Genomic DNA, 19,475 nt, shown 5'->3' on the forward strand with positions numbered 1-19,475 from the left:
TAACTCCAGTTGTTTCCTGATGGAATGGAAAATTAATATTAGTGTGCATGCAAGTAGAAAAAATAGGTATTACTTTGTAAAACTTTGGTCTCAGATGTTTTGTGTGTGTTTACAAATATCAGAAAGTAAAATGTTTTCCTGAATTTGGGCAAAAAAATTCAAGAAACATTGAACTAGAATATTACTCAAGCTATCAAAGCAACTACAATTCCATCCTTTGACCCTACTAAAGGTATTATCTTCCTGAATGTTTGTTTGTTTTTTATTCTCTTTCTCTAAAATAGTTTTACCACATACACCTGTAGCCTTACCAACTTCTTTTTAAAGATTTATTTTACTTAGTGCTTTATAAAAAGTGGCATCATGCAGTATGAAGTCTTCGGTGACTTTTTTTCTGTCACTGTTGTTTTTAAGATTTATGCTTATTACTGGATGCAACTACAGTTCATTTATGTTCAGGGCTGTATAAATACTCCACTATATGGTCTACAATTTATTTACCTATTTACTTTTTCATGGACATTAGCACCAATTCTAGTTTTTTATTTTCTACTCTCATAAACAATGCTGCTATGAATATTCATATACATGTCTCCTCCTTGCTTTATCAAAGATGTCGCTAGGGTTGCATGTTATGCAAATGTTTAATTTTACAAGAGAATGCCAGTGTTTTCTGGAGTAAGTATATCCATTTTCACTCTCACTTATAGACTATGGGAATTCTCAGTTGCTATAGATCCTTGCCAACGTGCGGTATTGTTAGGTGTCCAAAGTTTTTCCCAATTGACATAGTGCTTTTTTCCAATTTTTATTTTGTTTCTTTTGTTTACATGTTTTGGTAATAAAAAATGTAATTTTTATAAAACACAAGAATAATGCATTTTGTTTTAATTGTTCTTTAACATTATTCACCCAAGGCTCTGTTTTATGAGTGTCTTAAGCTGGTCCTTTCTCTTTGTATGCAGACAGTACGGGAAAAAACCAAATCAAATGGCCTTTACTTCAGAGATGGAAAGTGTCGAATTGACTACATTCTTGTGTACAGAAAATCTAACCCCCAGACGGAAAAGAGAGAAGTGTTTGAAAGAAATATTAGAGCGGAAGGATTACAAATGGAGAAAGAGGTAACTAGTTGGCTTGGATAAGAAAAATATAAATATTCCATTATTCATATCAAGAGGCAATTTAAAAAATTAGTCATTATGTTAACTGAGTGTTTTATTTGGTCGGAGTTTGCCAATCCAGTGTTTGGGGAATGTTCCAGCAATTAGACTTACACAACACAGTTTGCCTTGAGAGCATTTTAATGCCAAATGATTTCGTGAAAATCAAAATACTCTATTCCCATGAAATCGATCGTTTCAAAGTGTTATAATTTACCTGACTTCCTTTATCTGCTTCCTCTATGTGAATGGGATGTTCTGGTCTCATGGATTAAGGCCAACTTTGCATAAAATACAGTCACCCCTCACGGGAGGCTGTTTTTACATTTGAAACAAAATGAGCTTGGGCATCCTCACTCACCAGAAGAGACTGGCCGACTTGGCCCCAAACAGCTGGAACTTACAAAATGGTTCCAGTTTTGAGAAACATTATGGCTGTTTTTATCATGTTCCTGGACTCAAGAGTTACCTCCCAGGATTCTCTCTCCCTCTTCTCTCCTTCCACTCTACATGGGGAGTTTTAAGGAGTAATTTCGTGAGAAAGGTACAAGAGGCCCAGCCACAATGAGACTGTTCTGTACCCAGAAATACTGTGTGCATGTGTAGAACTTGGTCCTGGGAGGTGGATTATGTAACTCTTCCTGAAATATGGTGCAAAAATTATGGAGCTTTTCCTCGTCAATCAGAAGCACATCTTGGCAATTAAAATGTTTTGTTTCTGATTATTCTCCTCAAGACTGAAGAGAGAGATCTTTGAAATCAACATGCAGGTTTTTCCTTGTATGGTGCAGGTTGCATGCTTCTCTTGGGACCCTTCAGATAAAAGGGACTTTTCCACATCTGTTAGACTGGTCTCAACTCTTGAGGATTTAAAAAACAAGCAGTGTTTTTCTAGAATGTCTCCAGAAAGAGAATTAGAAAAATGGCAAGATGAGTGTGGTCTTAGGGACTCCTTCTTAGGAAAGGAGCCAGATTGCCCAAAAGACTCAGTTGGAAGTACCTCAGACAGAATGAAATATGCTGTTGTTTCCATTTTGTGTGGTTCTATCCCCATTGAACATGTCTTTGATGAATCTTGTTCTTTAAGTTCTTAGTGAGGCAACTGTCTAGTCTCTTTTCTTAACATTAATAGTGCATTAATTTATTTTAGCCTAAAATGTATCCTTTCATCTTTTAATCTTACTGCTAAATTTCTGGATTTTTATATAAATAAATAAGAGCTCTGAATTGCTACATGATCCTACATAATGTCAGTCCTTTTTCTGATCCATTCGGACCCTTTCAAAACTTTGATTCCCATCAGTTAGCTTCATTTAATTAATGATTTATATTTTAAGTTTTATGGCTATTTTCTCCATTCCTGGGATTTCTTCTTTGTAGATCTTTACAATGTCATTTCATGACTTATTAGTTAAAACTCAAAAAGCCTACTACGTTTTAAAATAATGCACATTACTAAAGAGATGACAAATCTCTGGCATGTCTCCTGAAATATCTAGACTACAGCATCCATCTATCATTTGAATGCCAAGCAGGCAGCTGGGAAGGATTATTCATCCTGTTTTATATACTGTAGTTGTCCTGACCATGGTGTGATGCTGGACTGCTTTCATGATTATGGTTGTATATAGGATAATTTTGTTTGGTTTTAAGTCTTAAAAATTTTAATAGCTTGGTATTTATTTTAATGTAACTAGGAAAAAAACACAGTAATTGGGAAAAGGGGTGATGTCACCGTATGGCAAAACTTCATAAAAACATTCTAAGCCTCTCTTCCTCCCCTTCGCTCCAGAGGTTGTATACTGAGCTGCAGCTTCTTTCTCCTTTATCCCTCAGTCTTCTATCCACTACCGACAGCTAGAAAGAAACCTTCTTCCTCAGTAGCCTTTTCCACCGCCCGGTCCCTGTCTTTTTCTGCCACCCTTTGCTTAAGTGGCACAATTGGCTATAACCCTGCCTCTGGGTTCTGCTGTGCATCCTCAATGCCTTAGCCAGCTCAGCAAGAAGAGGAGCTTTGCCCTAGCCAGTTTGGTGCAGTTGTTAGAGCATGGGCCCGTGGACCAAAGGATCCCAGATTTGATTCCAGTCAAGGGCACAGACCTCAGTTGCTGGCTAGATCCCTGTTTCTGGTCGGGGTGTGTGTGGGAGGTAACCAACTGATGTGCTTCTCTCACATTGATGTTTCTCTCTGTGTGTCTCTCCCCCTCCCTTCCACTCTTTCTAAAAATGAATGAAAAAATACCCTCAAGTGAGGATTAACAAACAAACAAATGAAAAGATGAGGAGCCTTTGCAGGTTATGAAGCAGCAGGAAATTATAGATAAATTAATTTTTCCCTGCCACAAATAATTACAACAATGCCCCTTGGTTGAACAATAAATCTGTACCTACATGGCATCATTAGAGTTAGAAACCATCAGAAGCACTCTTATTTAAGTCAAGTGTTATATAAACAGCTGAGAGGGAGAGACCATTTTAATGCCTATTTCAGCTTCCGGAAGTTACTTCAAGCTTTTATACCTAAAACAAAGAATTTGATTCAAGTGGAAAAGAAAAAAAGAAAACCCAGGAATCCCTAAACTAGTATATCTGAAATGATTGACACTAAGTACATTTTATGAATTACCAGTGTCTTCTTCATGAGCTGTGTATCCTGATGTCCAAAAATGATGGAAAACATGTTATGCAGGTGGGCAAAGACAGACTCTGTAGTTGAACAGTGTGACAATAAGATAAACCTTATCTCTTTTAACATTAAGTGTCAAGAAGCACAGCCAAGAGAATCTTTATTTCATGATAAAAGCAAGGACATAGTCGCCTTTCATCTTTCTTAAAACCTTTGCCCCAGCCTGGTTGGTCAGCGGGTACATTCTTGTTTTGGCACCCCGGGTCTTTGATAGTCTGTAACTCGTATTAACCAGGAAAAAGCAGAAGAACAGCAAAATTCTCAAAGTATCATTTTCAAGTGATTTGCTTCTTGGTGATATCTTATTTAAAGAGATTTCCCTTCCTAAAGGTACACACATATATGTTAATTCATTCACATTTTGTGTTTTAGGTATGTTCCATTTTTAATTTTTGAAATCATTATCATTAATACAATGTATCTTTTCCTTTATATAAGTAGTCAAGTCATGGATGACTTTTGAGTTTTTTAGAATGTGTGCACAGCAGTTATATGAATGGAGCAGATTTTTCCTCTTTAGAATCACGCAGAATGTGGGAGAAAACCCATATTATTACAGTCATTACAAAATAACTATAATTAGATAAATCATACCATCTTGATGGTAGTTAATTCATTCGACAAATATTTATTGCACGCTCATTCTATGCCAGGCACTATTTTAAGCACCAAAGAACTCAGCAATGAATAAAACTGATAAAAACCCCTGCCCTGTTGGGACTTAATGTACAAAATAAATAAGTAAATATATTTAAAATATCAATAATTTCCAAGGAGAAGAAAGTAAAGCAGGAAGTGTTGAAAGGGGTGTTCACTTTTTATAAAAGTTGGCAAAGGTGAGCCTCTCTTCCAGGGAAAGAGAACAGCAGGTGCAAAGGCCCTGAGGCATGAGCATGCCTGGGGTGTTCATGGAACAGTGAGGAGCTAGTATGACAGGAGTTGACTGAACAAGGTGGAGAATTGTAAGAAATTATGCCATACAGATAACGGAAGCCTTACTGGTCACTGGGGAAACTTTAGCTTTTCTGAGTGATATGGACAATCCTTAGACAGTTTCAGGCAGAGGCATGACAAGATCTGGTTTTTATTTTATTAGGGTTACTCTGGTTGCCTGGTGATATTAAACGGGGGGAAGAGTGGAGGGGGCAAGGGCAGAAGCAGAAATATCAGTTAGGGTATTTTTGGTAAGAATCCAGGAAAGAAATTATGGTAACTTGGTTATGTGCACAGCAGAGGAGATATTAAGAAGAGTAGAAGGTACAGCTTGATTATCCTGAACCATCCAGGCCAGATCAGTGCTGGCTATGCACCTGTCACACGGCTCATATTGCTTGCAAATTTGCTGAGCTGAAGGAGAAGATGGGTAATCATTCTGGGAAAAAGCTGGAAGATGGCCCTAAGTTTTTGAAATCTGGTGATGCTGCCAGATTTGTCAATAATGGTTCCTGGCAAGCCCATGTGTGTTGGGAGCCTCCCTGACTATCCGCCTCTGGGCCATTTTTTTCTGTTCGTAACATGAGACAGACAGTTGCTGTGGGTGTCATCCAAGCAGTGGACAAGAAGGCAGCTGGAGCTGACAGCCACCCAGTCTGGCCAGAAAGCTCAGAAGGCTAAATACATATTATCCCCATCCCTGCCACCTGTCTTAATCAGTGATGGAAGAACAGTCTCCGAATTATTTGTCTCAATTGGCGATTTCAATTTAATGGTAAAAGACTGGTTAATGATGACAATGCAGTAAAACCTTCAGAAGGAAAGCAGAATGTTTTGTGGACCATTTGGTGTGTGGTGTGTGTGTGTGTGTGTGTGTGTGTGTGTGTGTGTGGCAGTTTTTAAATTATTGGTTTTTAAAATCAGTAGTTTATAATGGAAACAAACTTGGCCAAAACTCTGTCATAGAATTTTGAGACCCATTAAAACAGAGTTTAATGAGAAAAAGAAAAGAAAGTAGAACTTCTGGGAATTGCAGACAGATTGAACGAGTTATGCCAGGGAGAAGAGGCATAGGATATTCATGTGTCATATGCTATTCGTTTAAAGAGTTAAATGAAAAAAGTTGCCATTCGCAGGGATGCAGAGAAGAGTGGGTCGCCTTGTGGACATGTTAAGTTTGAGGTGGCCCAGTGGTGGAGATGCTGAGTAGGATAGAAGAGTCTGGAAGACAGGGAAAGATCTGGGCTGGAAATACACATTTGGATGAGATCACCCAAGGAGCAGCTACAAATGGAGCAAGAGATCCAAACATTGAGCTGTGGGATGCAGCAGTGTTATGAATTTGGAGGACAGAGGAGCCAGCAGAAAGGAGCTGGAAGGAAACGAAGAGGCTACGGTGCCTGGAGGAAAGTGTTTCAGGAGGGAGGGCGTGATTGGTTGTGTCAGGTGCTGCTGGTGGGGTAAGATCAAGACTGGAAAGTTAGCCACTGAATTTAGCAACGTGGAGGGTTTTGGGGAGCTGGGCAAGAGAAATTCGGGGGCAGAGGTGGAAGTAAAAGGATGGTTAAAGTATGTTCAGGAAAGAATAGAAGGAGAAAATTTGGAGACAGAAGATATAGATATTTCTTCCAAGGAGGTTCACTCTAAAGGAAAAGAGAGAAATGAGTAAAAACTGGAGTATGAAGTTGGGTCAAGAAAGAGTTCTTTCTATTTACGATGAGAGAAATAACTGTATGCTTTCATGCTAGTAGAAATCATTTATTTGAGAAGAACAAATTTGAAGTAGAAGAGAGAAAAAATAATTTTGGAGCAATGTCCTTGACTCAATAAGAAGAGAATGACAAGTTCCTCCCATGGCATGGACCCACCGGCCTGCATCTGTGCCCACAAATGCAGCCTTCCCTCCACTGCTAGGGATATATGACCATGCTCCTGGCTCAGGCCAGCCCTTTCTTTGGGCTGAAGACCCCATCCCCTCAGTCCTACACAAGGACATTGGCCCAAAAAGAGATATAGTAAGCTTTAAAAACAGAAAATGCAGAAAATAATGTAACCTGTCAAAACAGTTTGTTTTCACTCATCTCTCAAAAGGATTGAAAAATTCTAAGTGCGGTAAATACATACAACTGCACTCAAGGTTGGGTATCTCGGACACTTTTCTTTGAGATGATGACAAAATAGTATGATTAAAATATTCACTGACATTTATTAATCACTTACTATTATTGTCCCCACTTTATAGATGAGACCATTGAGGCAAAGAACTAACTTGCCCCAGGTGACAAGACCAGAAATTAAGCCAGGATTAAAACCTGAGCATACTTACTCCTTACCCTTGTGTCACATTGATTTCTGGTATCTAAAGATGAATTTCAGGGTTGACAAGGTTAGCAGATAGGCTGAGAAGACAGAGGGAGTTCGGAAAAGGAGAAGGAAAAGGAAGAAACCAGGAAAATTGGGGTACATAATGATCAAATGCTTTCCATGTAGACTGTAATTCTTTGCATTTTGGTTGCTGGTAGCTATGGATTTGATTCTTGGTACAATCCCATATAAGCTGAGAGGGCTTGAGAAGTTTATTAAACTTTTCTGGATCTCTGTTTTCACATTTTTAATAATGAGGATAATGTTATTTACCATGAACTATGTGGGGATTAAATGAACCCATATAGGTAAATACATTGTAGGGTATAAATCTTTGTTTCTTATTTTACTTTCCTGTTTCATTTTACCTCTGTGTTACCTTCTCTTTATAGCAAGTAATATTAATTTTCCAGTTATGACTGTGCTATAAAAGTTCTTTGTAAAATAATTATTTTAAACAGTGAGTCGGTTTAAGGAAATATAGGAAATTTAAATATTTTAGATGATGTACAAATTTGGCAAAAATCAAGGGACACAAGCATGATTACAGTCTTACTTGGCTCGTGGTTGTGATGAACAGATCCTAAAGTCTGCCATCTGGTTTTTACACCTTTGTGTAATCCCCTCCCCTGGAGTGCAGATGGGATCTATGACTTGCTTTGAACCAATAGAATATGGCAAATGTAGTGGCAGGTCACTTCTGGGATTATGTAATGAATAACGATCCAGTTTCAGCCAACCGGCACAGGATAGACTCCTTTGCTGGCTTTCAAGCAGTCAGCTACCATGTCATGAGACAGTCTATGAAGGGAGTCATATGCAAAGATAGGTGGGGTGGCCTCCAGTTTTTTCTTGCTGGCTGTCAGCTGCCCCCAGAAAACAGGGACCTCACTCCTCCAACCACAGGGAAATGAGTTCTGCCAACAACCGAGGAATCTTGGAAGCTGGTCTTTCCACGGTCGAGCCCTCTGATGATACTGCAGGTCTGACCAAGACTGTGTGGCAGCTTGGTGACACCCTGAGCAGAGGACCCAGCTGAGCTGTGCCTGGATTCCTGACTGATAGAAACTGAGATCATTCACAGGTTCTTTGAAGCCTCTAAGTTTGTGGTAACTGTTATGCGGCAATAAGTAACTGAGATGGTATTTAAGAATCTGGGATTAGACATTCTGTGTGCTCATTTGTTTCCACCATTAAAAGCTGTGTGCTCTTGGGAAAGCTAGCTCATCTGCAAAATGAGGCTAATCATGAGATCTGTTTCATGGGTTATTATGATCATTAAATGAGATCATTCATATTATGTGCTTATCTCTGTACCTGTCATATTACAAGCATTTACTACATCGTTATTATTATCATCATTGCAGTCATCCTAACAGCTGAGTACAGTGCATTAGCTCTTTTACTTTTAAAATGATTTTTCAAGGAAAACTTTTTAGAAAAATGTTTTTACATTTTAAAAAGTCCCTTAAAATATAACTATTAGGAATAGCAACATCAACTGACCATCTGTTTGCTAATGACTATTCATGAATGAGATTAATGCTTATCTTTAATGCTCTTGGAAAAACTCAGAATACATTAGGTCACAAGTTTAGCATGGTCAAGGTTCAAACACTTCTCTTCTTTCAGAGGATTTGGTTTGGATTCATCAGGAATGAAATTATAGATCAACCCAGAGCTAAAAGACTATTGAGCTGCACATCCTAGTCTTGCTGTACCCTTTTCAAGGGAAAACTTCACAAAGTCATCCCTATTTAAAGTGCTTGTCTAACCCAGATTGGTCTCTGCCATCACCTCCTGCCAGACTACCTTTTCTGTGTTCATCCCTTTTATGTTCTGAAACCACATCCAGCTTGTTGCTGGAGATGCTCTCTCAGGACCCAGAGCCTCTGTCCACTAGATCCCAGTAGCGCTTCCCCAAGTTATGAGAGTCAGAAGTGTCTCCAAGCATTGTCACTTTTCCCCAGGATGGAGTGGGGGGTAAAATCCATCCCTGGTTGAGAACCACTGACTTAGACCCTTTGACCCAGCCTTGTGTAGTTTGTTGCAGTGTCTAGGAGGCAGCTGGAGGAATGATAAGCAACTATTCCATGCTTTCATTCATGTGGACCAGCTAATGGAAGCACTCTTAACACCAGACTCTCTACATCAGAAGAGAGACTTATGTATTTGAGGGGAAGGACAGGGTAAGTTAAGATTACCTTTCAACCAGATAACTGGGATTCAGATCCACTTACTGTCTCATCACTTTCTAAGTAAATAAGTAGGTAAGGCTCAGTTTCTTAATTTATTAAATCAGAGATAATTCTAACTAATAGGGCTGTTATGATGATAAAATGCATTCATACATTACCTTGTGCTTAGAAGAGTCTGGCACATAATAAGGGCTCAATAAATGCTTGTTGATGGTATTAATAAAGAAGGGCGTGGTTTCGGGCACTGGTCATCCTCTTTCCTGATCTCAGGCATTCAACCTCATCACCTCTTAGACTCAGGGACCCTGGCCTGTGTCTAGAGAAAGTTGAAGTGGTCTGGTGGGTAGGACTGGGTCTTTTTTGGTGTCACCTACCACAGCCCTATATCCGTCCATCAGAATCACAGCTTTATTCACATTGGTACATCATAAGGCAGCTTCATCAAATGAGGTAAGGCAGTGGCATTCTCTCCTTCTCTCTGTCTTATTCTTTCTGTCTGTCTCTCTCTCCATCATTTAAAAAAATTATTGATTTATTTGAGAGAGAGAAACATTGATTTGTTGTTACACTTATTTATGCATTCATTGGTTGATTCTTTTTTTTAATTTTTTTAAAATATATTTTATTGATTTTCCACAGAGAAGGGAGAGAGACAGAGAGTTAGAAACATCGATGAGAGAGAAACATCGATCAGCTGCCTCCTGCACATCTCCTACCGGGGATGTGCCTGCAACTCAGGTACATGCCCTTGACCGGAATCGAACCTGGGACCTTTCAGTGCGCAAGCTGACGCTCTATCCACTGAGCCAAACTGGCTTCGGCATGGTTGATTCTTATATGTGTGCTGACCAGGGATTGAACCCAAAATGTTGGCGTATCACAATGACACTATAACCAACTGAGCTACCCAGCCAGAACCTCCATCACTTTTCTGTCTTTCTGTCTTCCTCTCGCATTTTCTTTCTTTCACTCTAATTTTTGAGACCATTTGAAGATCTAGAGCCTAATTATGACTGCCTCAACTGCTTTTGCTAGTTTAGGAAGACAAAGTTGAATCAAAACATTGTAGTTGCTAGGTCAAGATGACCAGTACAAAGCTACCTTGAGCTGATTTACTCAAAGAATTATTCTAAACCAATTCATATTTCATGTGACTCATGCATAGTCCTTCACTCAAGACAGCACAACATTAAAGGGAGAATATAACCATTAGACAAGGCACAGAAGAACTGAGTGATATTGTGAAGTATTGTTGCCATCCCACAAGCCAAAACATAATTCATCTGAAAGGTCTTCTTAGTGATCTAGAGTGAACTTGTCTGATATAAAACACATTTTGCACTGTCATCATGTATTACTTCCAAGTGCTGGCATCACATTGTTGCAGCTGTTAAAGGAACTGAAGTCCTTTCTTTATGGTGTTTTGTTCCTGTTGTTTTTTACTACATGTTATGTTAAATTGCTAAAAGTTGCTCAAAGTACATACTCGGGGGGTAAGGGGGCCTTGATAAAAAAGGGAGTAATTTCAACAACTGGTCATCCTCTTTCCTGATCTCAGGCATTCAACCTCATTACCTCTTAGACTAAGGGTCCCTGGCTTGTGTCTAGAGCCGTGGTTGGCAAACTGCGGCTCGCGAGCCACATGCGGCTCTTTGGCCCCTTGAGTGTGGCTCTTCCACAAAATACCACGTCCGGGCGCGTGTACCGTGCGATTGAAATTTCGTGGCCCATGCGCAGAAGTCGGTTTTCGGCCTGGGCGAGTCTATTTTAAAGGAGTACTGTTGATATTTGGCTCTGTTGACTAATGAGTTTGCCAACCACTGGTCTAGAGAAAGTTGAAGTGGTCTGGTGGGTATTATCCTCCTATATAATAAAACCCTAATATGCAAATTGTCCCCTTGACCAGGAGTTCAACCAGGAGTTCCATCAGGGGGCGGGGTTGGCCAGCCAACTGCCTGAAGTTCCTCCCCCCCGGCTGACCCTGGCCTGTCCAGGGGAAGGGAGGCCCCAGCTGGCAGCTGCTAGGGACCCTACCCATGCACAAATTTCATGCACTAGGCCTCTAATGTATTAATAAGACGGAGAGATTTCAAAACTTTGAAGCAGTACTGACAAGTGTAAGCCCATGGTCTCTTGCTTGTGATCCCTACACATGGAAAATTTGACAAAGATGAATGGTAAGCTGAATTTCATTAACCAAGCCTGGTATACTTCAGCTACAAAAGTGATGATGCAGCACTGTCTCCTGAAGCTGGGACCAAGGTTTAACTCACTTCTGGTTGTGCTTTAGGCATATTTTAAGAGCAGTTGATGGTACCTGATGATTCCATTTCTAGATGGCATCATTTTTCATCTATTCGTCAAATATCTGAGTGTCTACTGTTATTGAAGGAAGGGAGGCATTAAATAAACAAATATATCAGGTGTGATATGTCAGGCATTAAATAAACAAGTAAATATGTCAGGTGTGATGAGTGCTGTGGAGAAAAGATGCTGGGATACTGAGAGGGAGCCACTATCTATACTAATAAAAGGGTAATATGCTATTTAGACTGGATAGACTGGACATCTTCCAGATGTCCTTCCAGACAAAGCCATGGTGGCAGGGCGAAGGCAGAGACAAGGGCAATCAGGCTGGCAGGGGAGAGCGTTTTAGGGGCAATCAGGCCAGCAGGGGAGATTGGTTACAGGCAATCAGGCAGGGAGAAGCCATTAGGGGTGATCAGGCCGGCAGGCAGGGGAGGTTAGGGGCGATCAGGCAGGCAAGCAGAGGTGGTTAGAGGCAATCAGACAGGCAGGAAGAGGTGGTTAGGGGTGATCAGGCAGGCAGGCAGAGGCAGTTAGGGGCTATCAGGAAGGTAGGCAGAGTGGTTAGGGGCTATCAGGCAGGCAGGCAGGTGAGCGGTTAGGAGCCTGCCTGTGGGATCGGGCCCAAATCAGCAGCCAGACATCCCCCAAGAGGTCCCAGATTGGAGAGGGTGCAGGCCAGGCTGAGGAACCCCCCCACCCACCATGCACAAATTTCATGCACCGGGCCTCTAGTTTAATTATAGGAGTTCTGGAAAGTCCCTAAAACAGGGGTGTGGAATATCCAGCCCACAGGCCATATAAAGCCCATGAAATCATTTGTTCTGGCCCTGCCAAGGCATTAGGGGGTGAGTTAATTAAATATTTGACCAAATATAGCAGGCTAATTTTGTAGTTGATAATTCTGTATGGCGCTCAGATGACGTTGCTCCCAACCCCTGCCCTAAAATAAGGAGTGAACTGAGCACAGAGAGACTTTGGAATTTTCATTCCTAACTACATTTGTTTTCACAATCCCGGGTGGGCTGGGACTGGGACAAGGGTGGGAAGAATAAATGGAACAGTCACTGAAGGAGAGAAGGGGTGCACTGTAGGAGGAGGGAAACTGACTGGATTTGGGTCAGGGAGAGGATGGGGAAAACTATGGTGTTTACATCTAAAGGACCTCTTCCAGGGCACAGAGCAGGGACAAATCAAGTGCATGAACAGTGTTGGGACCTTCGGGGAAACCTGATCTTGTTGTAACCCCCCTCCCTGACTTTTACTTTGCAGTTTATCAGTTTAGTTTCCAGTTTTGGGGGGGTACTTTTCTTGTGGGCTTCCCATTTTTGTCTACTCATAGACCGAAGTTTCTTCTAAAAGCCTTCCCCAGGGCTTGTGATTGCTTGGCCCCTGTGTCATTTAGGATTCTGCAGGAAAGCATGCTACTCTGTGTCTTCTAAAAATGAAGTGTTTAATACAGAGGTTTGCACCACTGCTGAAAAGGCCAGGAGTGGTGAGTCCCAGAAGTTGGCCTGGAAGCCATTAGAGATCTCAAGAATGTCTGAGTGTGGCATAGGTTGATAATTCTCCAAAAACTGACCTGAAGCTCTCTGCAGCTTATACAAATAACTATCTCTAAGAGCCTACCTTGGGGGAAAATAGCCTCTTCTTTTCCACCTTCCAGATTTCACTTGAGTAGCCCTTATCTTCCCAGAGCAAAGGAGATTCTGGGAAATGTAGTCCCAGCTCTTCTTGGCAATAAGAGCAGAGATTTTAGAAGGAGGGAGCAGAGATGCCAAGCTGACACCAAACAGTATAGGGCAGTCACCAGCACTCCTCCTAACAGATTTGTCTGGCCACCTGTCCCTTCACTTAAGCTATACCAGCCCCCTCTCTGTCCTACCCAAACGGTTTTACAGGTTCAGTCATGAATCTTACATGGCACCTCAAGGTGAGGGTAGAGTAGCTTTTTCTGGCGTTTCACATGGGCATGGCTGGGCAAATTAGCCACAGTCACAGTAGCTCCCCCATACCCACAGCTTTGTTCTGATGCTAATACTAGACAATTCTTTTTGTTCAAGGAAGACCTGAATTCATTGAGACCAAATCTTTCATTTGAGTGTCAGACGGTAGCAGTCACAAGTTCACATAATGAGACATCCATGTGTTTGCGATGAGGAGAAAAAAGGATAGAAAAAGGGAAGACAAGCTGAAAACTCTTTCCCTACGAGGAAAATGAAAGAGGAAGATTCCTTCTTCCCTCACTTCAGTCTCCTCTGATGTTAAAGCATCAGTGTATGGAGTGTCTATTATATTCCAGGCATCAAAAATGAAAGAGCATTCCAGTTATCTATTGTTGCATGACAACTCCAAAACATGAGACTTTAAACAACAATCATTTAATTTACTCTCAGATCTGCAATTGGGCAGGATTGGCAGTAACAGCTGTTCTGTACTCCATGAGGGATCAGCTAGAGCAGCACTTCTAGGGGCCTGGTGGGCCCTCTTTTGAGAGGGCTGCTTCATATAGCTGAAAAGTTGGTGCTGGCTGTCAGCCATGGGCCCTGGTTTCCTCTCTACGTGGTCCTCTCCATGGGCTTCTCCGAGGCTCAGATGCCTCAGGCTTCCACGTGACATGGTGGCTGGGTTCCAACAGAACAAGACAACCCTTCATTTTTATGACCTAGACTCAGAAGCGTTTCTCGCGCTGTACCCCATTGGCAGAGGTGGGATCAAAGGGAATGGGCATGGATGCCACCTCTGGCTGGAGAGTGGCAAGGTTCTGGAAGACACGGGATGAAAGCTCTTGGCAGGGCCATCTCTGGACAATGCAACCTGCCACAATACGCTGTGTCTTTAAAGAGCTCGTTGATTAGCAGTGAAGACAGACTGAGACTGGTGATTAGAATACATCCTGAAGAGTTTCTATAAAAGCACTAAGGCAACTTCAGATTCTCCCCAGAGGTTTCTGGTAGGTTAAAGGGAGTGTTCTGAGTCTTGAAATATGAATAGTTGTTTACCAGCCAGGAAAGTAGAAAGGCCTGATATTCCAGAGGGAAAATTATGAGCAAAGGTTCAGTAACTTCTGATGGAGGCATCACGGCTCCACCGTGCATCTCTGCTTCTCCAGTTGGAGTGGGAATCCCATGAGGATCACACAGGTTTCCCTACAGAGCCTAGCATAGTGCCTGGCTTGTCATTTCATCTTGACTTTCACACTGTTGATGCTCATCCAGCAATTCCCACGAATATAAATTATATCAGATATAATTGTTCTAGGCCTTAAGGATTGGCCTGATGCTAGTCAGATATATATCTTTTAGTCATTTTTGTCAATGTGATCTAACCTAATGTCATTTCGCTTCTTTGCAACCAAACCCATCCCACAGTACATCTGTTTAAATAAAGTCATCACATTGCTGGGTTTCTTTCAGGCCAAGGGTTTTCCTAAACCATCTAGCCCAGCTCTTACCTCCAAACTTAACCAAGTTCATGATGGTCTCCCAAGAAGATGGCATTTATTGCTCACTAGAGTTTTTGTTTTTCACCGCCATTCTCCATTATGACGTTTTCTATATATGATGATATGAAAAGGAGCTTTATAGAAGGCTTGGAGGAGAGCTAGCAGAAGAATGAAACTGTACTTCACACAGTGTCCTTGACTTTAGCAGCCCAGTGGGTGGGGAAAATGGCACGCAGTGGGACCTTACGTCCATTAGTGTTTCAGAAATGCATTAGGTCTCCTCTTGGGGCCTCTCCTCCTCCACCACAGTCTGTAGGTTCTTTGGTTTAGCCAGGATATTATTTTGGATTGCACAGCAGTAAATCACTTTGGCATTTATTTGAGGCTGCCTTGATTCAGTTTTTCACTCTAATAACTACCATGGGTCTCCTGAAATCTAGTCCTTCATTTGGTGACTCATGGATAAATGATGTTAGAGGCGTCCAGTGTTGCTTCTGATTGCTGGAAGGGATCACCCACCCAGCCGTTCTCTGCACAAACTCCAGTAGAATGAAAAACGACTAATCTTGATATTCTTTGTCACAGAATGTTTTATTTGGTTGGCAAAATAAAGATAAGCAATCAGCAAGTAAGTACTAAATTTTAGTTGTGATTTTCCTTTTTTTCTTTTTCTTATTCTACATATACTTAGCAAAGCTATACCTTAATCTTCATTTAAAATGAAATCTCTTGCAGGGGGCCAGGGTGGGCTAGAAGTGGTCAATGGGGAAGAGGGGGTCATATGTAAGTATTTTCAACAATAAAGCTTTTAAAAATGAACTCTCTTTAGGGAAGGAGAGTTCTAAATAAACCCTTAAACACTTGGAGATAATACTTGGAACTGAAACTTATTTTGAATCAGTGTACATATTCCAAAATGCCACTGGAAAGTATATTGAATATGATAATGAGCCTGCTGATGAATTGTCCCGGCCACTTTTTTAGCCATCATTTTCTTTCCCTCATTACTTGGCTTCAGTTTCATAGTCCATCATTATGACCGTTCATTTGCACACACCTGAATTCTATCATTCCTTTATTTCTTTGGCTTTTTTGAGTGGGAAAGCCTTGACCTTGATTAAACCCCAGCTTCTTTTTGCCTGCACCTGAATGGCTGAAGGTTGCTAGAGAAACATGCAGTGTGGTTCACTTTAAATCATGACCACTGTCTCAGATGAGTACCAAAGAAGTCCCAGCGAGCCTAGTAGGCTTATTGTTCACTTTCATCATATCAATGAACTACTTTCTTTCCTTCCTCTCACCTTCCCTCCTCTCCTTTCTTTGCCTCCCTCTTTAATTCATTCATTCGTTTAAAAAATTTCAAAGATTTGATAAATATATAATGCCTGGCATAATTATAGGCACTTGGAATATATTAGTGAACCAAATAAAGAGCCTTATCTGGTGGTACTCACATTCTAATGGGGGGAGCAATGAACAATAAACATGATAAATAAGTAAATAGTGTAATATGTAAGAAGCTGATAAGTGATATGACAAAGGAGAAAGCATAACAGTGTATAAGAGTACTGGGGGAAAGGGGTAGTAATTTTAAATAGGGTGTTGGGGGTAAGGGGTTCACTGAAGGTGACATCTGACCAAAGAGTGAACAGGCCATGGAGATGGCCAACTGTTATGTCACACTTTCTTCTCATCCCTCAACTCTCTCCCCTCCATCTGCACCACCGGGTCCCCATGCACACACAACCTTTACTGATAACCTTGTTTGTGCTCTGGTTAAAAATGGAAACAATCAGACAGGATCTTCTGTGACTGTCCCCACACTCTCTGCCTTCCCTCTGAAACTATGAATGCCGTGTCTGCCGCCATCGCAGGAGCCCTCCTATTATGTGCTAAATCCCCTCCCATTTCACCTTCTCAAGGACATTTCTCCTCTCTCTCCTGCATCATCAAATTTTCCTCTCTACTCAACCATTGCAAACATGCTTCTGTAACTCATATCTTAAAAAGAAAGATCCCTTGACCCCTATATTCTCCTCCAACGATTGCCTCATTTCTCCTCTCCACTTCATAGAAACACCTTGAAAGATTTGTCTAGCATTACTGTCTTCATTTCCTTGCCTGCCACATACTTTTCAAATTATTCAGTCCAGGCTTTCTCCCTCACCCTTCCATAGAAACTGCTTTTACAAAGATCAGCTATGAACAAATCCAGCGGTCATGCCATCCCTATAATCTTATTGGCCTTGTCAGCAGCATTCATCCGTAGGGTGGCTTGTTCCTTCCTTGAAAAACATTCTGTTCTTGGTTCAGAAGGCAGGGCATGCTCTTCTGGATTTCCCCCTTCTTCACTGGCCCTTTCTCAATCACCTTTGCTCGCCCTCCTCTTCTACTTGATCTGCAAGTGTGAGAGCATCCAAAGATTTGGCAAAGAGAACTTTATAAGCTATGTTGCTACATGCACCATCTGCACTCTCTATAATTTTGATCGGCATTCCACCAAGAGATAAATAGAATAGGTTTGGGAGGGATGTCATAACCTTCATAACCTTCAAGAGCATTAGAAAGTATTCCCCAAGTTAAATTACTCCTCCACTGGCAGGAGACATCCTGCTCATGTATCCTTCCCGGGTCATGCTTGTTTCGTGGCTGTTAATCCCTGCAACTCACGAAGGGCATAATGCTGTGTGGGTTATTGATTAGGTCATAACTGTGTACAGTTATAGTGGGTGGATAATAGCATACTTGTAATAATATAAAGCACACCTGTGATGATATACTTGTCCCTAAGCTCAACTTGTCTAATATGCCACCTTGAAGGAATAAGCACATATTAAGATGATCTATAACGATGGGAGAACTTTGGAGTTATGTGGGTCAGAAGTGACATTGCTTACTTCTAAGGAGAGACTTGTCACTGCATGGAGGGAGCATCCTGAAAGGGAGCATTTTGTCTCTTGTGCTCCCAAAGGAAATTAGACCAACTTCTGTTCATATTCATCACATTGTTTGTAGTTAGAATAACAGTTGCTCTGTTGAAATGTAAGTTCTCTGAGATTGAGGACCATGTTCTTCTCTATATTTCCAGGAGCCAACATAGTGCCTAGGACAATGATGACGAACCTTTTGAGCTCGGCGTGTCAGCATTTTGAAAAACCCTAACTTAACTCTGGTGCTGTGTCACATATAGAAATTTTTTGATATTTGCAACCATAGTAAAACAAAGACTTATATTTTTGATATTTTATATATTTAAATTCCATTTAACAAAGAAAAATCAACCCAAAAAAATGAATTTGTGTGTCACCTCTGACACGCGTGTCATAGGTTCGCCATCACTGGCCTAGGATGCCATTGAGATATTCTTTAGGCACTTGTTGAATGACTTTTTGAGTGGTTATGTTGTTGAAATGAGATTTTCTTTAGGTATTTGTTGAATGACTTTGTGAGTAGTTCTGTTGTGAGGAAGATGAGAGATTTGCTTTACACAATAAACCTGTGATCCTGAGTAGGTGATGGAGGAAGGGTACTCCAGTGTGCATTACTACTTATCAGATATAATTTCTCTCCCTGCTGACCTTGTAGACATGGGTCCATATAACTGCTCTGTGCCGTGGGCTAGGTGCAGAAGTGGCATGTGTCCTGCTGCAACCCACTGAGCGCTGCCTTCCCTCTGGCACAGTGACCCATCAGTGTGAATCACTGAGTCACTACAGTGAGCTGACCTGCAGTGGACATGTAGCAAAATGAGAAATAACCTTTATCCTATCACCATCCAATAGAAATCATGTAATTTTATATTCTTCTGGTGACCACCTCTAAAAAGTAAAACACAAACATGCGATTCATTTTATTTAATTCAATATTTAATTATTATCCATTAAACATGTAATTAATGTAGAAATTAAGGAGGTATTTTACATTTTTTCAGACATTCTAAGTCTTAAAAATCTAGTGTATATTTTCTGCAGACAGCACATTTTAATTGGGACTCACTATATTTCAAGCACTTCATAGCTTGAGTGTGGGGACAGTCACAGAAGATCCTGGTTATTAGTCACCCTATTGACAGTACAGATCTAGTTAAGTCACTGATATTTGGAGTTATTAGTTGCTGCAGCCTAGCTTAGCCCATCCTGACTGATCCAACAAGCACTGCTTTTCTTCAACTATCCTGATGCAGTAATTTTCCTAGGCTTGATGTAGGGATTACCAGGGTTGATGCAGAGTAACCAAGAGCATGTTGCATCATTGTTCACTCAACAAAATATTTGAAACTTGGTGCTTAGCAACTCAGCACTAGTCCTCTCCTAATTGTGGCCTAGAGCAGTGGTCGGCAAACTCATTAGTCAACAGAGCCAAATATCAACAGAACAATG

General features: G+C 41.1%; 1 protein-coding gene across 1 annotated transcript in view; it reads left to right on the plus strand.

Annotated features, from left to right (window-relative positions):
• Window positions 1-19,475, plus strand: part of ANO4 (anoctamin 4) — a 249,092-nt gene that overhangs the window by 123,290 nt on the left and 106,327 nt on the right. Inside the window, exon 6 of the mRNA XM_081083106.1 lies at window positions 966-1,124. Coding sequence (XP_080939232.1) covers window positions 966-1,124 — 159 coding nt within the window. The remainder of the gene's footprint in view (window positions 1-965; window positions 1,125-19,475) is intronic.

Source organism: Myotis nattereri (genome assembly GCF_964212035.1).
Source record: "Myotis nattereri genome assembly, chromosome: 2".
NCBI lineage: Eukaryota > Metazoa > Chordata > Mammalia > Chiroptera > Vespertilionidae > Myotis > Myotis nattereri.